General features: G+C 35.1%; 1 protein-coding gene across 2 annotated transcripts in view; it reads left to right on the top strand.

Moving 5' to 3' along the window:
- LOC109546531 overlaps positions 1 to 21,414 on the top strand; it is a 414,797-nt gene that overhangs the window by 391,167 nt on the left and 2,216 nt on the right. For both annotated transcript variants that reach the window (XM_048664191.1, XM_019917522.2), the window contains exons 3-9: positions 14,099 to 14,375; positions 17,375 to 17,658; positions 17,711 to 17,917; positions 18,017 to 18,267; positions 20,357 to 20,574; positions 20,761 to 21,030; positions 21,091 to 21,392. In XM_048664191.1, coding sequence (XP_048520148.1) covers positions 14,099 to 14,375; positions 17,375 to 17,658; positions 17,711 to 17,917; positions 18,017 to 18,267; positions 20,357 to 20,574; positions 20,761 to 21,030; positions 21,091 to 21,392 — 1,809 coding nt within the window. The remainder of the gene's footprint in view (positions 1 to 14,098; positions 14,376 to 17,374; positions 17,659 to 17,710; positions 17,918 to 18,016; positions 18,268 to 20,356; positions 20,575 to 20,760; positions 21,031 to 21,090; positions 21,393 to 21,414) is intronic.

Here is a 21,414-nt window from a genome sequence, read left to right as displayed (position 1 = left end):
CGAGAGACTAATGCCCAAAGTTTGCAGATAAGTTCCAGTGAAATCTAAGGTGTTTCGAAAGTTGGCGGTAATCAATTGCAGGCGTAACGAAAATAGTGTGCAAATCACATTAAAAAGCGTAGTGCTCTGCTGGGATATTTTCGCCTCCGAATTCGATCATCGGTCCGGTTTGAGAACTTAGCGCTCTATTTTTAAAACTTAATTGCTATTTCTTAAACACATCTCCTGAGCTTTTTAGGGTGACATTGCTAGTGCTAGTCACTGCTGTAACGTGAAGGAGTAACCAGCAAGCATGAAATTTCCCCCGAGGTCCCGTTAGATCGAAAAAAAGTATGCGGATATTCGAGAACAACGAACTTGCTTCCCTTCTTTTATATTCAACTTAGCTAAATGCTCTGTTGGTCCTTATGGCTATTCGTGTTCACAAGCGAAAATTATTCATTCAAATTTCTATTCAAAATTAAATCACAACAATCAACGATTTTTACAATCTGGAAAATATCCTTCGGAAACAACAAGTTCGAACTTTCTAAGCCAACCTCATAAGTCAGCTCTGAGCCGTTACCAAAATCAAGATTATATAATGGACTCTGCAGAAGGGTTTCCGAGAGAAATGACATAAAAGCTCTACTGATAGACTGGCTTAATAAAATAGATGTTGATTCTTTTATTTTTCTACTTTTCGCTTCTGCGAGTGGCACATAGATATTTGGCGGCGACGAAACTGTATATCTTACAAAACGGCGATGTTTACGGCACGTAAATTAGGGAGAAAACCCTTTTCCGACTGCAAGATAGTGTCGGATAATAGATTTTTGAATTTGGTGGTTTGAGTACTGTTCAGTTAGAAGCTGATGGCTAACTAAGTGATCAGGCCAATCCAAAAAATATTTATTTTCTAGTATGTATGTTAATCGACAAAATATTTTATTGCTTCACGATTTACATCTCGAACAATTAGAAAGTTTGCCTCAATGATTGCAAATAACAAATTTGAATTGTGAAATCCAATCCCGAACCTCCGAGATTATCGATTAAAGAGCAATTGCTCTTTAACACCCCCTTTGCAATCTGAATCAAATTTCAATATACGCATAATTGAAATATTCATATCCGTATTTTGCCTTCAATTAATGTCCTTTTATTCAACAAATATAATGTATTTTCAATTCCATCAACCCCTATCGGGGCCCACATTGATAGTTGTGTTTGTTGGAAAGACACAATTCCAATCCATTACCTCAACTGATAAATCCATGTCTGGTCTTCTGTATCATTCTGGTGTGCAAATTTGCTAACACGATTGTCTATCAAACCGTAAAATATTATTCAATAGTAACTATGTAATCATGTGGAATAATAGATTACAACTGGTTGCCATATCCATGAAAACAGTTATGGTTTATCTTCTGTTTGATAGTGCTTTGGAATAAATCTGGTCTGTCTCCATATTCTCTACTGAAGTAATCTGATCATACTAATAATATTTATTCTCATATATAAATCTAAATATATCTATTTTTAGTTTAGTTTTAATGACGCTCCAAACAGTTTTGGACCAATGTAAGTTATGATTTTACCGCCTAAGTTTTTTAATATTTTGTGAAGACTCGGCTGAAGGTTGTTTGAGCTTCTAATCTGATGATCTAACTAATGATGGTTCACATCAGAATGCTATTAAAGTTATACTTTGTAGTTATAATTGTAGATTTTATATATAGAGAATTTATGCCAAATATATTAAGTTCTTCGTATACATTTTTTGTTGATAAAAAGCCTTGGGTTTTTTAAGCATTTTAAATAAAAAAAATTAAAAAATGACTGATAACTCTATTCCACATTTTTTAGTTGATTCGATTAAAGATTTGAATATAATCATTTTGTTATTTAGATAAGACAATGTATCTCGTAACTGTATCGTCTGCGTATGAAATGAGAAAGTGCGTATGAAATGAAAAGGTGCGTATGAAATGGGTAATTTTATTACGACTTTTTTGACTGAAAAACTGTAAGCAGATATATTTTATATACACTTTTTTTGATGCATTTTGGGTGGCATTGTCCGGACTAGCCATGAATGAAAACTGGGACAGTGACGATGAGACCCAGTGGTAAATAACAGCAACTCGTTTTTTTTTATAATTCTGTGTTGTGTTTATTTATCTACTCCTTAGTTTCGTTCGTATATTGGCAAGCTGTTAGCATGTTTTTGCTTTATTCAGTTGAAAGCCACTAACATATAAAACTAATACAAATTTAATAATATTTTTTCAAAAGTTTGATACCTTAATATAAATAGTTGATAAAAATGAATCTGTAGTTTGGTGTTCTTTAGCAAGGAGTAATTCATTTTTGAAGTTGTTGGAATTGATAATCGTTTGGGCAAAATTGTAATTCAATAAATCGCTTGTCGGCTACCGAAAGCATTTAGTTACAAACGAAACCAGCAAGTAATTAATTTCCAAAATCGAAATTATTAAAAACCGAAAAACTAATTGTTTCTATAAAAATGGAACTGAGATGAAAAAATTCAGAACATGGAAGATTCACCGCTATTGACGAGCTTCTAGCACCAAAAAGAAATTGTAATCATATTAATTACTGTTTCATCAGCATCAGCCTGAAGTGGTTCTGAAAATGTTCGACATAATCTACATATGTTGTCTGAAATTTTGCAACCAAAGACAAATGACGCCATTCGTTACACGAATGGAATAGTTCCCAGATACTTGAAGGAAGCAATTCGTAACCGCGATTGTTAAAGAATAGAGATTTAAAACGTAAAAACCTCCCTCCACCCCGTAAATTACGCGGGACGAGCAAAAAGAGAAGAGAAAAAGCACTTTGGGCCCGGCGGCAAAAGCCAGAAGGAATCTGTGCGCCGAACTCCAGACCAGAGCACAGAATCATCCATTTTCGGGGACTGCACTAAATTCCGGTGTCATAAATAAACCGGTTGTTTTCCGTAGCGGGACGTTTTCGGGAGATTCATTTGGCGACGGTTTTGGCTGAAACCATCTCATTTGAAATGATGCTGGTCCAACCCACACTGAATCAGAACCATCCAAATTGAAACAATGTCCGCCTTTTTTCCAACAGCGTCTTGCAATGCTGGAGATGGTTCAGTTCACATTATATTGCTCACCTACGTTTTTTTTTTTCAATTTTTAAAATACCAATTACTGTCTACGAAAATGTAAGTCTTGAAGCATTTTAGCTGCAAGTAAGTCTTGAAGCATTTCCTCACCGAATTTCCATCATTCTGAAAAATTCGAGTAGATTCTACCGATCTAGTCTGATAACACATTTCTCATCATATAGTAAGTATGAAGCAACAATTGCCAAGTCATTCAAAGTCGATAATTACATTGAGGTGGTAACTGTAGTGAAGATAACCAACCAGTCTTGAGCCTTCAGCCTAATGCGCATCTCCCATATGGAAGGAAAGGCATATTTTCGAGATAACAGAACAAAACCATCTCAAAATTGATACAAAAAATCAACCGTTGCTAGAAGTTATCTTATTGAAACAAGGAGTTAATGAGAGAGAAGAAATAAGGATGATGAGCGAATGAAAGAAAATTTTCAAATACAAAGCGAAACTAGTTGGGATCGCGATAATGAAGATGTGTGTCTTTAATGTTAATTCAAGAATGGAGAATGGGCATACAACGAAAAAGAAGCAGTCGAAGCAAATTCATAAGTTTTAAATGTTTGTTCGGCTGCAGAAGTCTACATGGGATCATTTGGTAAATGTTTCGGTTCTAATGGCTTGAATTTGCAGTCTTTTAACCGCAAGAAAATTAACTTTTTGAATGTGATCAACACATATGCGACAACAACAGCCCCATTGTTCCTAAATAAATCAAAGTTATTTTTTTTCTTTCGAGGAAACACGAGTTAACTTTAGAACGAAAAATAATTCTCGGGAGATATGACATGGTTTGATTAGCCTATTTAAGTGGCGTCTCGTCGGGTACGTGTTTTAATAACGAAATAAGCATATGGAAACGGTCATTAAATGTTCATTTTTTTTAAGGAGTATGAAGTTCAGTAGGAAGAAGCGATGTAGAAAACAAAAAAACAACAAAATATCAAACAACAAAATATTTAATATCCAGCAATCGTGTTATACTTTTCTGCACGAATTTGATTAAACAATTAATGTTTAATATTAGTAACAGATTTAAGGCCTCGGAGATTTTAATCAGATTCTGCAACATTTGATAATTGCCGATTTTCTGTGCAGAACTGACAAATAACGTGTCATGAAAAGAATTACGAAGGCAGATAAATCCGCGAATTTTAATGATCCAATATCATTACGCGTTTTTCATCCCATTAGCGGAGAACAAAGAATGGAACGTCACCAATTTTGCGAAGTCAATTTAGCATTAAAGGAAAACAAGAAAATCACTAAACCGCTCTCTCTACAGTTTCAAGCCCAGCCCACGCTTTTCGTAAAACTTTATTCACGACGCGTTTCAAGTCCTAATTAGAGAGAAGCGAGTAAATGAACCAGGGGCGTCCATTTGGGGTTTAGTTTACCAACTACTTACAACGACATAGAAGTAAATCGATTTTGGAATATTTGCCACCGCTTTTTAATATTATCAGGCATTGATAAACTATTATACGGAAAATTGCCAAAAAAAAAGCACATTGATGCGGTTGAAATATAAATCTTTGAACAATCAGACTGGGAAGGTCCCAGGGCGAAGTGCCATTACCCGAAACTATTTCGCCCATAACCACAAATTTATTCCCTAACTGCGGGGATTATCCAACACCGTCACTTGCAGCTCTCATGCTCCCTTATCGGTACCTACGGAATTTCTTCCAAGGATTTAGGAGATTCGATAAGAAAGGATAATGCATCTAGTCGATTGCGTTACATTGCCGAACTTTCCTGTACCTTCAAATCGAGGTGCATATTAATGAATCACCGCTATTGATTTTGTGCGACTCAGATACGAAACCGAAATCTGAAGATTTGCATCCCTGAATCAAAAATAGGCCAAAAATGTCTTCCTATATTGTGTTTTCTCTGTTGAGAATAAAAATTCCATAGTATTTTCACGTATGTACCTGTTCCAAAGAAAACAATGCACAACATGCAAACACAACAAAGATGAATGGGAAATTAGAGTGCGACTAAAAACTGTATTAAACACACAATTCCATTCTCATGTTGCCATCACAAGAAAATTTTATATTTTCTAAATTGAAAACGGACGTTCTTCTATTTTCACTTTTAGCATGACAATAAGTGCAAAGTCTAGTCGAAAGCATTATTGACCCATATATTCAACTGATATTGAACCAAAATTTCATGCTAGAAATTAATATCTATAGGTATTGGTTGTGCGACATCCTGATCTAATTTACAATACGCAGTAAAGGCCAACAACCAAAGTTAAAATGAAGTTTACTTATTATCCTTGCTCCCGAGAATTGCATGGCCTTTACTTAAAAGTTTCCTTCTTTCATCAACAAATTCTAAACTACTACAAATTCAGAACGCTCCATAATTCGGCCGCTAAATTGAAATTTTAACAAACACTTTTTCCGCAAATTGATAAACTTCTTTATTATTAAGTCAGCAATGGCTTAATTGTAATAAGTGCTGTTGCTTTTACGAGGTAAACTTTATACATTTACAAATACTTTACAAAGCAAGCGATGTTTTATGTTTTTACTGTATCTAATTGCCTAGTATATGTTACTTATTTATTTCACTTTATAATTATTAAATTCGACTGAGTAACAATATAAAAAAAGTTTATATAAAAAGAATTACAATATAACTGATTCGGTTCATATTTCCTTATAAGTAACTTACTTAGCAGTTGAATAGTTTTTAATTTAATTATGTCTTTAAAGAGAGATGTAGATTTTAAATTATAATTGGGAAGATTTTGCATTGACTCAAATAGCCGATTAGCAGGAGACTAGCCATAAATCTGCAAAGCATATTTCAGACACAGAAGAAAAAATATGCAAACAGAAAATCTTTACTATTTTAAACAAATGAGTTGTTATTTGCAAAGATCAGACCTCCTAAACACAGTTACCCTAATAAACAATTACTTTATTGTAAACTGGTTATGACAAATTAAACCCAGTTAGTGCAACTTTGGTGTATTTTGCCCCCAATTAACTGCTATAATTACATGATAAACGAAGTTTTCCATGCCGATGAGTGATAAAGGCAAATAGCAGAGTTTAGAGAAAACTCCCTTGGGGGTAAACAAAGGGAAAACTCTCCCTTTGGCCTAGCGTATAATCGATGCAAACTATTTTGATTTAATTATTTAGCCGACCAGAAGATAAAGTTTAGGGCAGCCGATCTTGCATTACCTAAAGATCCAAGAACAAAGCCCAGTGCGAGCGATCAAAGTTGCTGCTTTTGGGCGCTGGTAATGAAACAAGAAAATTGAAAATTTTGAAAGTTTACGTAAAGAGGAATTCCGGCACCCACATCAAAGTTCGAAAAAGGATGGACTGTTTATATTCGTTCCATATTAGTTTAATGGTTGAAAATGTGCTGGGAAATTCAGGGTTGCTTCGGAATTTTATTAGCTATAATTTGTGGTTGAGATAATAAATTGAAGTAGTTTGAGTTTAAAAAATATGTAAGCCTCATTTGGTTCAATAGCATGAGGAAAACTCGATCAAACTGAGATTAGCATGGAAAATCATATTTTAAATAATCTTCTTTGCGATAAGTCATGGGCGGAAATTTAAAACGGAGTTTTTGTGTTTTGCTAAAGAATGCGATTAAGATTATTTAAAATATAATTTCCCATTTCATTTCGGTTTGGTCGAGTTTTTTCAAGAATCTGCGGTTTCGTTTCTTTATATGGCTAATATATTATGAACAGAAGTCAGACTGATATGCAACTAGGAAAATAATCCAAAATACCTAATAACATTTGCGCGAAATTTAAAGATTAATACTTTTCTATTTCTCGGTTGTACTTAAAGCACTTGAAAACTCATTGGATATGGTCAACTCATATGATCAAATATTATCAGCTAAAAAGTTCTACAGCAGTTTCCAACAAATTCCCGAACTTCAATAAAACAACAGCAAGATAAAATCGCGTTAGTTGTGGCTGCAACAGATTTTAATTATTGTTTGACGGAACTTTACAAGAAAAGTTTTAACTCTGTCTGCTCCGATCATATTTACTTTAGATGCAATTAAGCACGTTTCACGGCACGAAGTCTTGTTACTGAAATGATTTTTCGAAAGATATTAGCGAAAACTTTTATTTAGCCGAGTTAAATCCAGATAGTGAATCCACAAATTCAAAGCCTTGTCTGAGATATAGAATTTTCTAAGCAATGTTGTATCAAAGCAAATAAAAGTAACCAATAAATATGTAGATTTTCTAAATAGTTGTAGCTTGTTGAACCTTCAATCCTGCATTGACCATTAATCTACTAGTTGTTTTTCAATTCAAACTACATCTGAATTATCCTTTACCTCAAAGCCTGCATAAGTTAAAAATCTTCTTACAGCGAAAATATTTATTTAGAACCATATATCTGGAGAGGCAATATATGGGATGGGCTCGAAAATTTGCACCGATTTACATGTTCAAGTTACTCTCTCATCAATTTGCTTATTATTTTTGAATTGGAAAAGTTTCTATTATGAAACATCCCCAAAGTTGAAAGGCGCACAATATGCATAATAGTGTTTAAAGCAAGTTTGATAGTTTGAGCAAATTGCTGCCGCTCAATAATCATGTCTGAATCAAAGTTTTTAACCGACTTTAGTTAATTAATATCAGAATTTCACAAACCGTTTCTGCACTGTGATGTGGACTTAATACTTCACCGTTTCTGTACCATACACCGCAAACTCCCTCAGGTTATAGATACGGTACATTGTGTTAATAATTGAAAGACACGAGTGTAACCGAACCCCATTTATTATTTATTGGTTATTACTAGAAGGACGGGGTTAACATTTTTCACCGCATCAAGTTTTACCGCTTACGGGCTATTCATGAGTCATGTAGTAAAGTTTTCAGTTTAACTCGCTCTGGCTGGATAAGCAAATTTTCTGTTTCACATTATGTGTTAAACATCTGTTACTGCACCAAAATAAATATTAAATAAAAATGTATACAGAGTGTATCACACAAAGGAAGTAAATTCTATAATATATGTGTATTTTTTCAACACTTTTTACACGGGAATGTCACGTAACAGTGGCCACTACCAACTTTCTGATTTTAATTGGAACACTCCGTATAATATTTGATATATAATTTTATAATAACAAGATGTGGCTCAACTCGTACATTCGAGGCAGTAAGAATACACTTAGAGATTTAACTTAAAATTTTTTGATAATAGTTTGAAACTAGTGTCAAAACTTCACCTCCCGATTTCCTTATTTGTGATGTAGATTACATGGTGAAACAATACTGACTAGTTTACCAGTTTAAATATTAGAAATTCTCAGTGGCCACTTGACAATAATTTCTCTTAAATATCGTAATGGAATTTAATTTTTATTTAAAAAACTGCAATCGTGTCTTTCGACAGCCAATTTTTCCTATAAATGAATTTTGCTAATGATTTTTTCTATGTTCAGCAGAACTTATATAGGTGTGCATTCTGCTGTAAAAAAATCCTGAATTTATAAATCTACAGGGTGGCCCTCAACTAATGTGACAACATTCACTGATATATTATTTAGGCAAAAATATTGCGTTTCGGGCCATTTTTTTTATCCGAAAGTTAATAGTTTCCAACGTATAGGGTCTCAAAGTGTAGAACAAATTTTTCGTTTTTTTTTAAATAAATTAATCAACAAATTTTGTGCTTAAGAGTTTTTAGATTGAGAAATCGAAATTTCCTATTACTTAGCTTGTAATATCTAGAAGGCGCCACCATAAATCGTCTGAGGTCATTTAAAACATCAGACTTTGTGGTAATTTCAAATATCGCTATTTTGTTCGCAATATCAAGTTCTCTGGGATTTCTCAAACAAAAAATATGTACTTGATTTAAAACAATATCTCTCAACGTTTTCAAGATATTTTACATTGAAACTTCTAGTGATTTTTTTAACTCAAATTGTATTGCTAATTTTTTCATAAATTGACATTGTTAAAATCGGCCATGACAAAATTTGAAAAAAAATCACTTTAATCTTTCCAAAAAATCAAAAAATATTTTAGGGTCAGTTCGGTGACCGTGAAGTGCTAGAAGAAATATTTTAACTTCTACTATTACTTTGAACTTATTCAAAATTCCCCGACAACTTATTTTCGAATTAATAAATGTTCGATATTGTATTTATGTGCTAGAAAATTGTAAAAGCTGCAGAAGACTTCCGAGACAATAAGTTATTTTTTTAATACGACAATAATTTATTAAAATGGTAGATAAATGTATTGAAGTTAAAGGAGGAGTTAAGTTGATAAATTATTATCAAATTATAATTTTCAAATACTTTACTTAGTTTAAAAAGTAGTTTTAAATAAGTCTTAACGTGCTTAAATAAATACTGTTTATGTGTTTGTTAAGTTCTGCTTTATTGAAAATTTGAGCAGAAAATTGTTTTTTTAAAAACCCAATTGAGTTATTACCTACCTAGTTTAAAAAAGCACTAGAAGTTTCAATGCGGAATATCTCGAAAACGGTGAGAAACAGCTATTTTCTGAACAAAGGTTCTATTTATTTACACTTTTATTAGTCAAATTTGCCTACTTAAAACATTTTTACTTAAGCAATTTGTCCCATTAGTTGATGATCACCCTGTAGAAATTCGCTTTTAGTCGCACGGTTTTTTTAGTTTCTGCACAAAATTTAGGTTTTGGTATATACCAACCCGAAAAACTCATTCAAACATCAAGAACTATTCGACGAAGAGAAAAAGACTCAAATTCAAAATACTTATGATGCATGCAAATGTCTCGGGATTTTTGAGTATTGCATAACAAAATTCTCTGATTTCGGGACTTCGTTGTTCCAAATTAATTTTGAAATCAGAATGGGCTGTGATTTCGCAGTTTTTGACTCCATTCCACCGTTGTATTCGCAAACGTTTTTCCTAATGCACTCCATCTCTAGTGTAGTTTAACTGCTAACACTTGCTACTTTGCTAACTATTAGCTCCAGTCCGGTATAGTACAAAACTAGCTAATTTAAAATCGAACTTTCCAATACCAAAGCGACTAAACCACATTTACAACTTTCGTTCGTCATTAGTTTAATTTGCCCCACTCGGCCTTACGCCCATCAGCAATTCGTACATAAAACGCTACAATTCCCCGTTGTTCTATTTGCAGCCCTTAAAAATACCACTCACGTAAAAATCCACTTTAGCCGAGATTCTCAACATCATCAACTTTTCTATTCCGGCATCATCGCGCGTCGAAAAAGGGTGAATTCCGACACGTAGGTTTCTTTCGGGTATTTTCCTGAACGCGAACATCCATCGTTCCCTTTAATGACATCACGCAAATTTCTCATCTGTGCTAAACGGGGTCCTGGAGCCCGATTCAAGGACGGCTTTGGAGTTATTTGGAGTAGTCGCCTTGAAAAGCCAAATGAGGCGGGATTAAGCCAGCGTAATCTTTTTCGGACCATGGATAATGCAATGCGGAAAAAGGGTTTGGAGGGTCAAATCTGTTTTGGCATAATGCTGTTTTTACAACTTCTAGCTAGAGAAGTTCTTTCCAGTCGACAGGTATTATTAAGAAAAGCTGATCTTAGTTGCTTTTTAACTCAAACGCTTTTTTGTAGGCTCAGTAAATTTTGCATTTTAAACCTAATGAAACACATTTATCTAAGGAATAATTCATCAGGAATTCTCAAATATATTCATTCTTATAGAGAGCAACTTATCACTGATTATTTAAAGACCTGGCTCAACAGCATTACATTTACTAGCTCACCTGTTTCCTTGTTAATTAGCATCGTCTTTCTACCTTTCATCAGTTCGATGAAATGGCCTTTGATCGTCGAGATCGTGCCCGATTTCATAAGCCCTAAATCGAATTATACTGGAAAACCCTGTTGTTAAGTCGTTAAATAATCATGAGCGACTCCCCCGCTCGTGATCCCATTCAATCCTCTATCAGTTTGGTATTTGTCTGCTGAATATTTAAACAGTATACAAAGCTATTCGACACCTGTACATCGGATACAGTTACTTAATACCCCGTTAAATAATCCATTTGGGAAACCCCGCAGGTGTGCATCGGGACCGTGCATGTATGAAATGTGTCTCGATTTCTTAACTGGTTGTAAGGCAATCAGCTAGTTTTTTGCAATGTAGCCCCGATACCAGAAAAATGGAGTAATTTTAAACAAAATAAAACGTTTACCGTGCTTATATACCTTGTCAAAATATTTGATTTGCATCAGGAATTATTAAGATCTTCACTACACTTAGTCAACAACTAAACACTTCTTCCTTCTCTTCTTTTTCCTTCTTCAATTATAGGCTCCCCAGGCCTGCTCTTTCTTCGGCTTAGCTTCCTTGTTTTTCGGTGTTCCAACGTTTCCTTGTTCGTCCTATGCTTCGTCGTCTTCGACTTGCCTCTTGCTATTCTGTCAATTCTCTTCTGGTTCGTGCTACTGATATGTTGGTCCCATTGTTCTTTTCCTCCTTTTACTCACTGGTTGATGTTTTCAACATTACATGTTTGTTTGATGTCGGCGCTTCTTTGTTTGTCGAGTAAGGTTTTACCCCCAATTTTTTCAAGTATCTTCATTTCCGTGGTCTTCATTAGGCGTTGTGTTTTTGCTGTATCAGGAGGACGGGTTTCGGACGTGCAGGTGTTATTGTTGCCTTGTATATTCTTGATTTTGTTTCTTGTATGATCTATTAAGATGTTTATTTCGCCATATAATTGTATTAAGGCATCTTGCTCTTCATTTGCTTTTGCGACTTGTCGACGTACTTCTTCTATGTCTCCATAACTTGTTACATCTATACCAAGATATCTAAATCGCAATTTACCTTCTATCACCTTGCCATCTATTTCAATCATCTTACACCGAATGCGTTCTTTGGAAGTTGTCATGCATCTTGTTTTATTTGGGGTTATTTAAGTGTTGATTTTTTTAACAATTTTGTTGAATCTGTGCACTAATCTTTGCATGTCATTATCGTTTTCAGCTTTTAATACGGCATCATTAGCGTAGCCGATTATATTAATTTCTCTGTTGCTCATTTTGTTGGCCGCCCTTCGGTGCGTAGCTGTTTCACTATTTTGTCCACTACTAAGTTAGATAAAAGTGCGTTTAATGAATATGACACCGGTGTTAACTGATATTTTCTTCGTTAGTATGCCACTTTTGCTTGAATTACATTTTCAGCATATATGAAGATTCCGGGCGAAATCTTACTGCTGCTTCAAAGTTTTCTTCTTTAGCTGCGACTTGTTTGTATTTCTTCGTTAAGGAATAGCATTTTTGGCTTTTTCTTAAATGAAGTTCTGTCTCCGTCATTTAAATTTTAAGGTCTTGAATCAGCTGTGTTTTTCTTCTCCTTCAGCGATCTTTTCCAATTTCGTTTCGCAATATGGAGAGGACATAAATATTTCTGTCCAATTGCCGCTTGCACATTAATTATTTTTCTCCAGTACGCCAAATATTTCCTTAGTAATCATCAAACAAAAAACCCCTTTGAAATGTACCATAATTTTTGGCTATTTCGGTTCAGAATTGTCGGCCATATCTTATTCTGAGCTCGTTGCGATTCTCGTTGCCTTGAATCGAAAATAATTGAAGTTGAAGTAATTAGAGTGATTGAGTGTCTGAAAATCGAGCAAACAGCTACCTTCTGATACTGTCGGTCAAAAATCGGATCCAACAAAATGTAAGATGCTTGCCAAGTCCAATTCCCAATCAACGTTATTGCTTATTTACGTAACGACATAATGATTTTGGTGAATTTACTGGTCTCCAAATATTAATGTCAAAGCTATAAGCTTTTGGAACACCGCAACATTGAACTGATGAGGAAAATAATTTTCCATCTCTTATACCTTCCGGGATATTATGCTTCAAGCAAAAGTAATTTCATTTACTGAAATTTAATCAATATTCCACCCTGAACCTCAGTTGTTCGTGGCACTCCTGACTTAATTTTTCGGCGCCCGTTAAATGAAAGCAGAAAGAATCAATTAAAGGCCTGCAACCGAAGTGTTAATTTTGTACATTAATACAATTTGAAATCTTGACCGAGGAATTATACTACCAAATCAGAGTTATCGCAAACCGTTGGATGCACTTTAGCCGATTAAACCCGTTCTTCTCGCGCCCCCGGGGGGTGCCACTTTGAAAAACCCTCAAAAACCAATTAAATGTAAATTCGCGAAATCGAAACCGAGACCCAAAGCAATAAACATTAGTGGCACAGATGGTGCTGTCATTAGCACGCGAGAGGGGGAGGCAACACCATCAATCTTGCCTGCAGTTTTGCCCTCTTCTGAGGTCATTAAGAACTTGGATAATGTATTTTTGAGACGTGCAGTGGACTCGCGGTCACCGTCAACTTGTACGGACAAGTAGTTTATATTTACGTCATATTTCATCGTCATGTGGATTCGGACAGGATAAGACGATTAGATTAAGTGGAAAAGTTTCCACGATTTTTCCGATACGAGCAGTCTCATAATACAGCTTTGGCGATCGTTATTTTGAAACTAATTTGCGCTGGCTCATAATCAATATTCTATGATTTAATAACGAGAATTTCTAGGCCCTTCCTCCAATAATTTGTTAGTAATTTAACGCACTGTTGTGTTGTTGTTGTGAATAATTAACTGGCATCCATGTGAAACTTGTATTCATGTAATTGCAATTCTACTATTGTTGTATTATCTTTTTCACATTTTGTTTGCAAGCTTCCTAAACTGAAATTAATAAACTTGGATCTTGATGCATGATTGAATAGCTATCTAAACAGCAACCCCTATAAATGCCGCAGCTCTGAAGATTAAGACTTAATTTTCATTCACAAGCAGATTGTGGTTCTCGTCATAATACCGATACTCATATATTAATTAGTTGATTTTTATTTCAACTTTTCTAATTCTGATTAAATTATCTGTTTCAGATTGTCTCCACCTGCAGCTGTACAGAGACTCGAAAGACCGATACAAGCAAGGACAAACCAAAGCTTCCTTATCACTCCAACATTTCCTGGGTCTGGAGAGTGGATTTACGTTGGACAAAGAATCGCATACGGTAGCCATTTTGTGCCAAGACGTGGTCGTGGTGCTGGCTTTCGATAATAGAGAAAGGTTGATGCAATGGCAAATCAAGCTCAGCACGCATCTGAACGATGGCCCTCACTTCTTGGTTTTGGTGTCAAGTTCACCACTCAAAACAAAGTAAGTTGATCGATTTAATATTGGATTGGCTATGGCTTTGTCCCCAGGTGTTTCACTCTAAGGGTCCGCCCATATCTCGGAAAATACTGGGCTTGGAAAATTAGGGATACAATTTTCATTACTAAAGTAAGCAATTTAAAACTTCAGGAAATAATTTTTAAATTGCCGATTTCCCTACAAAAGGACGCGAATGAAAAGTAAATACCTATTAAAACTGCAAATTTCTGCGACCGTTTGCAAATCAATATGCACCTTTCTACCGATCTTGTTAAGAGTGGGAGTAATTTTCACTGTTGTATAAGATCTCGATAGATTTAGAAAAATTTTCTGTAAGCCACCATTTCGAGGAATAAGGAATAAATATTAAAATTATTCTTTTGGCAATAATTTATTTAACTATTAACTGGAAAAAACAAACATTTTTACCTGTTTATCTGCTCTTCTATTATCATGTAAAAATTATACCATGCCAAATTTGCGAGTTAAAACCAAAAAACTTTGCAATCTCTAACAATGTTGTTTGGAACTATCAGGTTCTACTCTACACAACAGGGAAAAGTACTTACATTTGTCCTCCAAGTATTCTTAAAACTTCTAGAATCAAAAACTTTGTTTCGAACTAACAGCGATTTAAATATTAACACTTTTGATTGCGTCGCTCCACTCTTATTAAGATCGCTATGTCAACGAGCTTTGAAAGAAAATCATGCAAAAATTGGCAAAGCTTTGGAATTACGATACAAAAGGTATACCTTAATTTGAGAATTTTTGGAGCAATTTACGTTTTTAATATTTCCTTTTACATAGCCCCCCTTGTGAAAGTCGCAACCTAAAAATTAGATCCAGGATTTTCATGGCCACTTGAGTACCTAATGAAAATTTTATTCGTAAATTTCCAGTGCAAATACTTTCCAAGATATGAGCGATGGCTACCCTAAGTGAAACACCCGATATATGGTTTTTGGACTATTCGCTTTTTTATATAATTATTTGTTGTTTTCTGTAGTTTGAATTGTTAATTGAAAATTAAATAAACGGATAGATAGATGTAAGTAGATAGTAAGATGCTTTTGTTTCCTGGGAAGAAATAGCAGTTAGACCGTGAAGAAGAAAATGTAAGTGTCGAAAGGCATTGATGATCATGATGATACGGACTCTGATGAGATTCTGAAAGACATGATTGATCATCGACTCAGAAGCTTTTTCCTAAATACCGCAACAAACCGCAAAATCTACTATTTTTCAATAAATTATCAACGCTCAAGACCGTTTCAGGTGTAAATAAAAGGCAACTCATCTTGAAACTGTCTCAAGCCATGTAATAATATCGCGAATCAACGCGAACAAATCGTTCATGCACATTCAAGAAAATAGATGTTCAGATCTTCACACTTCACATCTTTACAAAATCTTCCTTGCGATGAAACTGTTATACCATCAAATGCTGCAAAATTTAGAGGGATTTGAGTTTTTCGCCACAATGGATATAAACTGCTCAACAAAATCAACGTTACATTGAAAAATTTGAACAACTAGATAAATTCTGACTGCCTAGACAGAATTGATTTCTGTTTTAAGCTATATTTAGTGCAATTATTTGTACTCTCAGTTGTACAAAAGAAAAACGATTTTTTGTATTTCATCATCACAAACATTAAGAGAGAAGACCTCATAATTCGAAAAGCGTTTTTGAATTTTTCGCTCATCTTATTTATTTACAGTGGTCGTAAAATATCAACTTTTTGGTCTTGCAGTAATATTTTGTCACTTCACGGTGGATTTGCGAAAACATTGAATTGTTATTCAATATTCCGGATTGTATGAATGAACAAAATATTTGAAAGTAAACTTCACTTAGTTGATAATCTTCTAGAATCACAACTTTCGGAGCCTGTAAAGTCTCGTTTGGATATTTTTTGTGCAGCCCTGTATATCGCATATTGTCTATAAAGTTTTAACTTGAATATGAGCTGTATACCGTGTCGGACCGAGAGCAGAAAAGTTATCACCGTTGATTTTTTGAGTCCACCGTGTAAATAGAACAGGTAATTAAAAAATTGAAAAACCTTTTTGAGCTATTTGATTTATCTTTTTTAAACTTGTTGGTTTTGAAATTCAAAAACATAAGTTTTCGGTCCAATTAGAACCATGCCGAACATTGCAAAATTTATCTGAGGTGCTTAAGTTTTAGCAAATAAATGGGGCTCAATAACGCGTTAAACTCGAAACCGTTCAAAATCAAACTCAAAACCGGCTTGAAATGTACAATAGTTTTCCGCTATTTCGGCTCAAAATGGTTTATCATATCTTATTCTCAGCAAATTCATAATAATTTGTGTGTCTGAAAACTAAAAACAGCTACCTTGTGATACTATCGCAAAAAAATCCACTTGTTACATGTATGATTTTTGGGCTCAATGGAAATATTTCGACTTACGGTGCTCCTCAAGGTGCATGTTTGGTGTGTCTGCAGAATGGAACCTACATCGATGAAGAGCAAAACCGCTCGAAAACGGCGGAAAACATGTCGAAATTGGCATATTTAGGTCCATAATTAAATTTTTATTTCGGTTCAGGAGGGTTTCGCTTTTCTACGTTTCAGCTCGTTAAATTACTGACTGATTTCCGATGAAAATCGTATAGAATTTGGGGGTGTTTAAGAGCAAGTATATTGATTTCAACTTTCATATATGTAGTATTTCAAAATCAATATTATCCTCAATTTCCATATGTGTCTCCGTTTTTAATAGGGCAAATCTCATTGATAAAAGATGAAAACCGCTTAAAACCCGCTTAATAATGGATATATTTGTCGATTATCTCGTATCGTTATATAAACGCTGTTTGTTAATACCACAGCTATTAAACAGTTGCTTCTATTGACGTTATATTGTTCTTTTCCGCACACCATCAGACTTTTGAACAAATTCCGCATAATTATCAATTTTTAGCGTTGTAGAAAACAGGATTTCGAATAAAAATCGACTCACCCTTTGCAGGCTTCCTCCAGGTCCAGCCCGATTGCACGTTCAAGAGCGAAGCTTTTGCCTGACAACGGGAGTGCCGCCTCGAGTAGCTGGTCAATGGCAAATTGCAGACTTGCGAAGATACGGAGTAGTGGACGGCCGGTTCTGTTTTGAAGGAGGATCGAGATGCCTGAAAGGAGAGGGATTATATATACTGATTGCCGATCAAGGCGACGAAATTATGGCCGCTCTACAAGCAGCCTCTACAGGAAATTTGCACTCGTCCAGGAAACGACCAGTGTCGCGAAACATGTCGGGTAAGAATAGTGTTAGTGGGCGAAAGTTGGAGACTACAAAATTCTATTCCAGTGATGGATAGTCCGGCCAGAAGGCCCCATATGCGGCAAGCAGGAGGCATTGCAATGGAATTGAGAGATAGCGAGGTTTCCCTCACATCAAGAGCGGATTCACCTTATACTGATTTAGAAAGCAACTATGGCTGTGGTGACAGTATTTCGAATGATGGTTGGAACCAACCGTCCATCGAGCGTTGTATGAGCTGCATAAGCAAACTAGGTAAGACTGAAGGAATTATCCTTATTTCTAGTGAAGGCCTGGAAAGATTTGATATTGAATATGTGATGAAATGAAACTACGATCGTTTGCAATTATTAGGTGCGATGTCCAGATCATCTACAGCAACAGTTACAATGGGGCCTACCCTAGGAACACCATGTTGGGAGCATACATGCGACAGGCATTCCATCAGCAGCTCAAGCGACAGTTCGGGGTGGAGCCAAGCTGTTACGCGCCCACCTCAACGCCCACCCAAACCAGGCTCCACTTCTCCCTCGCCAAAGAAACCTGCTGCACCTCCGCCCATCTCCTACGACAACTACGATGTTCCTAAAATGCCATTTCCGGTGGTAAGTTTTCCGCTTTTTATTTGTTTTATTATTCTCAATGTGACATATTTTCGCTTCTTTACTCAAAGTTTAAAGTACGAATTGACGATCAATAGCTCTGTTATTTGTTTATATTAACTATACATTGGTAGCGCGTATAAATGCTGCAAACATCTACTGTAAGAGATCCACAAAGGTGTATCGATAAACCCCAGCAAAAACATGTATTTTAAATTTATTCACTCATGGTTTACTGGCGTCGCCAATAGTTGTTAGCGTCTCAAATTGAAAATTAAAAACGAAAGCTTTGCACTCACATTTCATAGGTCAACGTGTCCATTATTTAAGTTATATCATCAAGAAATATACAGGGTGTTTCAACACCAGCTGGAGTCCAAAATTGAGTAAGAGGAGGTTTTAGATATTGTTTTACTACAATGGTGTCTTTCAATTGAATAAATTTTAAGTGAAATCACACGTTTATGCTGATATTATGAAACGATTAAAATCTAAAAAATCTAAAAATATAAAGGATGACTACTAGAGTCAGGAAACACGAAATATTACAAACAGTGAGGAGCGAATATATGGTACAGAGTGTCTCAGAAAAGCGTGGCAAGATCAAAGTGTATTTTTTTAAATAGAACTACCCATTTTTCAATAGCTCATGGAATGCAGCTTGAAACGCTGCACATGTATCATCAAATGTTGACACTTATTTAATGAATTGCATAGCCACCTTACTAAATATAACAACTTTTTGACATTTTTAAATTTTCAAAAAAGGTTGATTTCACAGCTTACAGTGTAAATGCAAATTTGTAACTTTGTAAATTGTCTATCTAATGGCGTATTAATATACAGGTACTTTCATTTGAGAAACAAAAGTTATAGTGAGTTAAAAAGTTTTAGATTGAAGCCCACATTGTTAACACAATGTTTTTAAGCAGAATTTCACTAAATGGCGATAATCTGCCAACGGCGCAAATAAGAAAAGAACAATTTACGGTGCATATGCAGTGTTTCAAGCTGCATTCCATGAGCTAATGAAAAATGGGTAGTTCTATTTAAGAAAACATACTTTGATCTTGCCCCGCTTTTCTGAGACACTCTGTATCATATAAAATATTTCTAAAATGTGCGCACTTTGTGCGGCAACAACTTTTATATAAAACTATTTTTCGAAAGGTCAACACCAACGGAAATAATAGACTCTCCCACACTAAAAAACCACCCTGTATTATAATACAAAACCGAGGGATAGTAGGGAATTTGATTTAAAAGAAAATAATATAAATATTGAAGATTATCTATATTCCTAGCTAACGAAAATAGCGAAGACTTAAGAAAAGATTTAAGCGAATGGCGTTTACTTACAATTTATTACTTGTCTGTATTCAAGGTGAGATAATTTATAGTAACCTGACTTGGCTGTAGATGAAAAACCCTTATTTTGCATAAAAATATGTTTTATAACATAAATTTTGACTATAATTCATAATTAAAATAGGATACCATTGTTTTTAACCCTTCATTGAACCAAATAGTTTTATTGAGAAAATGTTCTTACCTACTAAATCTCAAGTGTATATTATTTTCTCTTGCCGATTCAAGTTTGTTTCCTAATTTTGCATTAATCGGAAATCGATTACTTACGAATTACAGCGAATTACTTTAACCTGAAATTAACATTTAAAAGTTCTAAAAAATGCATACTTAGTTGAGAAAAAATGCGTTAGTTTTCATGCCATATGCAAATTATCTCAAACTATCACAATTGAGGGCAACATATGAATTATTGAAAAGAATCAGAACTTTACAGAAGTTTACGTCTCAAAAACTAAAAAAAATACACTTTTTTATACAGTTGTTTTAAAATAATATGACTTTGTGTCTCAAGTTTTCGGTTAAATTTAAATTATTTCAAATACAGAAAATACTCCAAAGCAATAAAAATCATTATAAGGATGGCTGTATAAAATACGGTTTCACGAGATTTTTCTGCAGCTAAATCGTTCAAGTAGATTAATATTCAGAGCAGTCGAATTAAATTGCTAAAATCACATTAAAAGACTAATCGATTTGAGTTCTATAATGAGTTTCCTTTCAGGAATCGAGCCAAAATGAACATTACGATACGCCGCGAAAGCTCAAAGAATGTATAGGATTTGAAACGGTGCAGAAACCGTGCGGTTGCATTTTGAGAATTCGACAACCTGAACCGGAAAGGCCGTGTGTGTGTCAGCGCCTTATGAGCTGTTGGTCAGCGCCAGAGGACTCCATTCATGCCGTCTATGCCACTGTAGATTATAGCAAAAAGACTTACCGGTAAGTGACAAATAGAAGGAAATGTGCAACTTCTGTTGCTGATTGAGCCATCAAGAAGGTTCACCAAGTATAGCAAATTTTGAATTTCTTTAGAAGTTTTCTCACGAAGGAAAAATATAATTGCAAAACATACTTTAAAATTGTAAATGCAAACTATATGAATTGTTGTATCGTTTTATCCATTAGATGCCATCCAAATCCAGGCACAACGAACTATGCCAATTTAACACCAGTTGCAAACCCTTCCAACGCCTCAGCTAATAAGAATCAAACAACGACTGCACAAGCACCGTCGTGCAACTACGAAAACATGGAATTTGCTCAAACTCTTCAGCTGTACGAAAACGGCAAAGAAATTTCTGAAAAAGCCCGAGCTCTCTGCGCCAAATGCGGACACGCTCAAAGTGATTATTTACTCATGGAACCCAACAAGAATATCAATCAAGCCCATCCTGGGTATGAACAACTAGCGCTAAAGGCTTGGTTCTTGCAACGTTAATTTGAACTGAATTCTAGGTATATTCCGATGTCTCCAGCTGTGAAACAAAGATTAAGCAAGGTGCTGTCCAACAGCAACCCCAACTTAGGCCCAGTTCTGGACCGTTCTAGTAAGCCCGCCTCTGGATCAGCAATGCTGCATGCAGGCGATGTATATCAAAGGAAGCAGATAATGGATAATGCTGATGACATTGATAGTGTGAGGCGAAAACGATCAAATAGTGCGGACTCGAGTACCAGCAGAGTCGAACCGGAACCGGAGCCAGATGTTGCTTCACCTTGCAAATGCGTTGGACAAACCGCTCAGGCTGCTCAATTAGGTAAGTATAATCGATCCGAACA

The sequence above is a fragment of the Dendroctonus ponderosae genome, unplaced genomic scaffold, assembly GCF_020466585.1.
Source record: "Dendroctonus ponderosae isolate FM_Combo_2020 unplaced genomic scaffold, Dpon_F_20191213v2 Dpon_F_20191213_2, whole genome shotgun sequence".
NCBI classification, from domain to species: Eukaryota; Metazoa; Arthropoda; class Insecta; order Coleoptera; family Curculionidae; genus Dendroctonus; species Dendroctonus ponderosae.
Note: the sequence above shows the minus strand (reverse complement) of the source record. Positions and strands in the feature narration are given on the sequence as shown.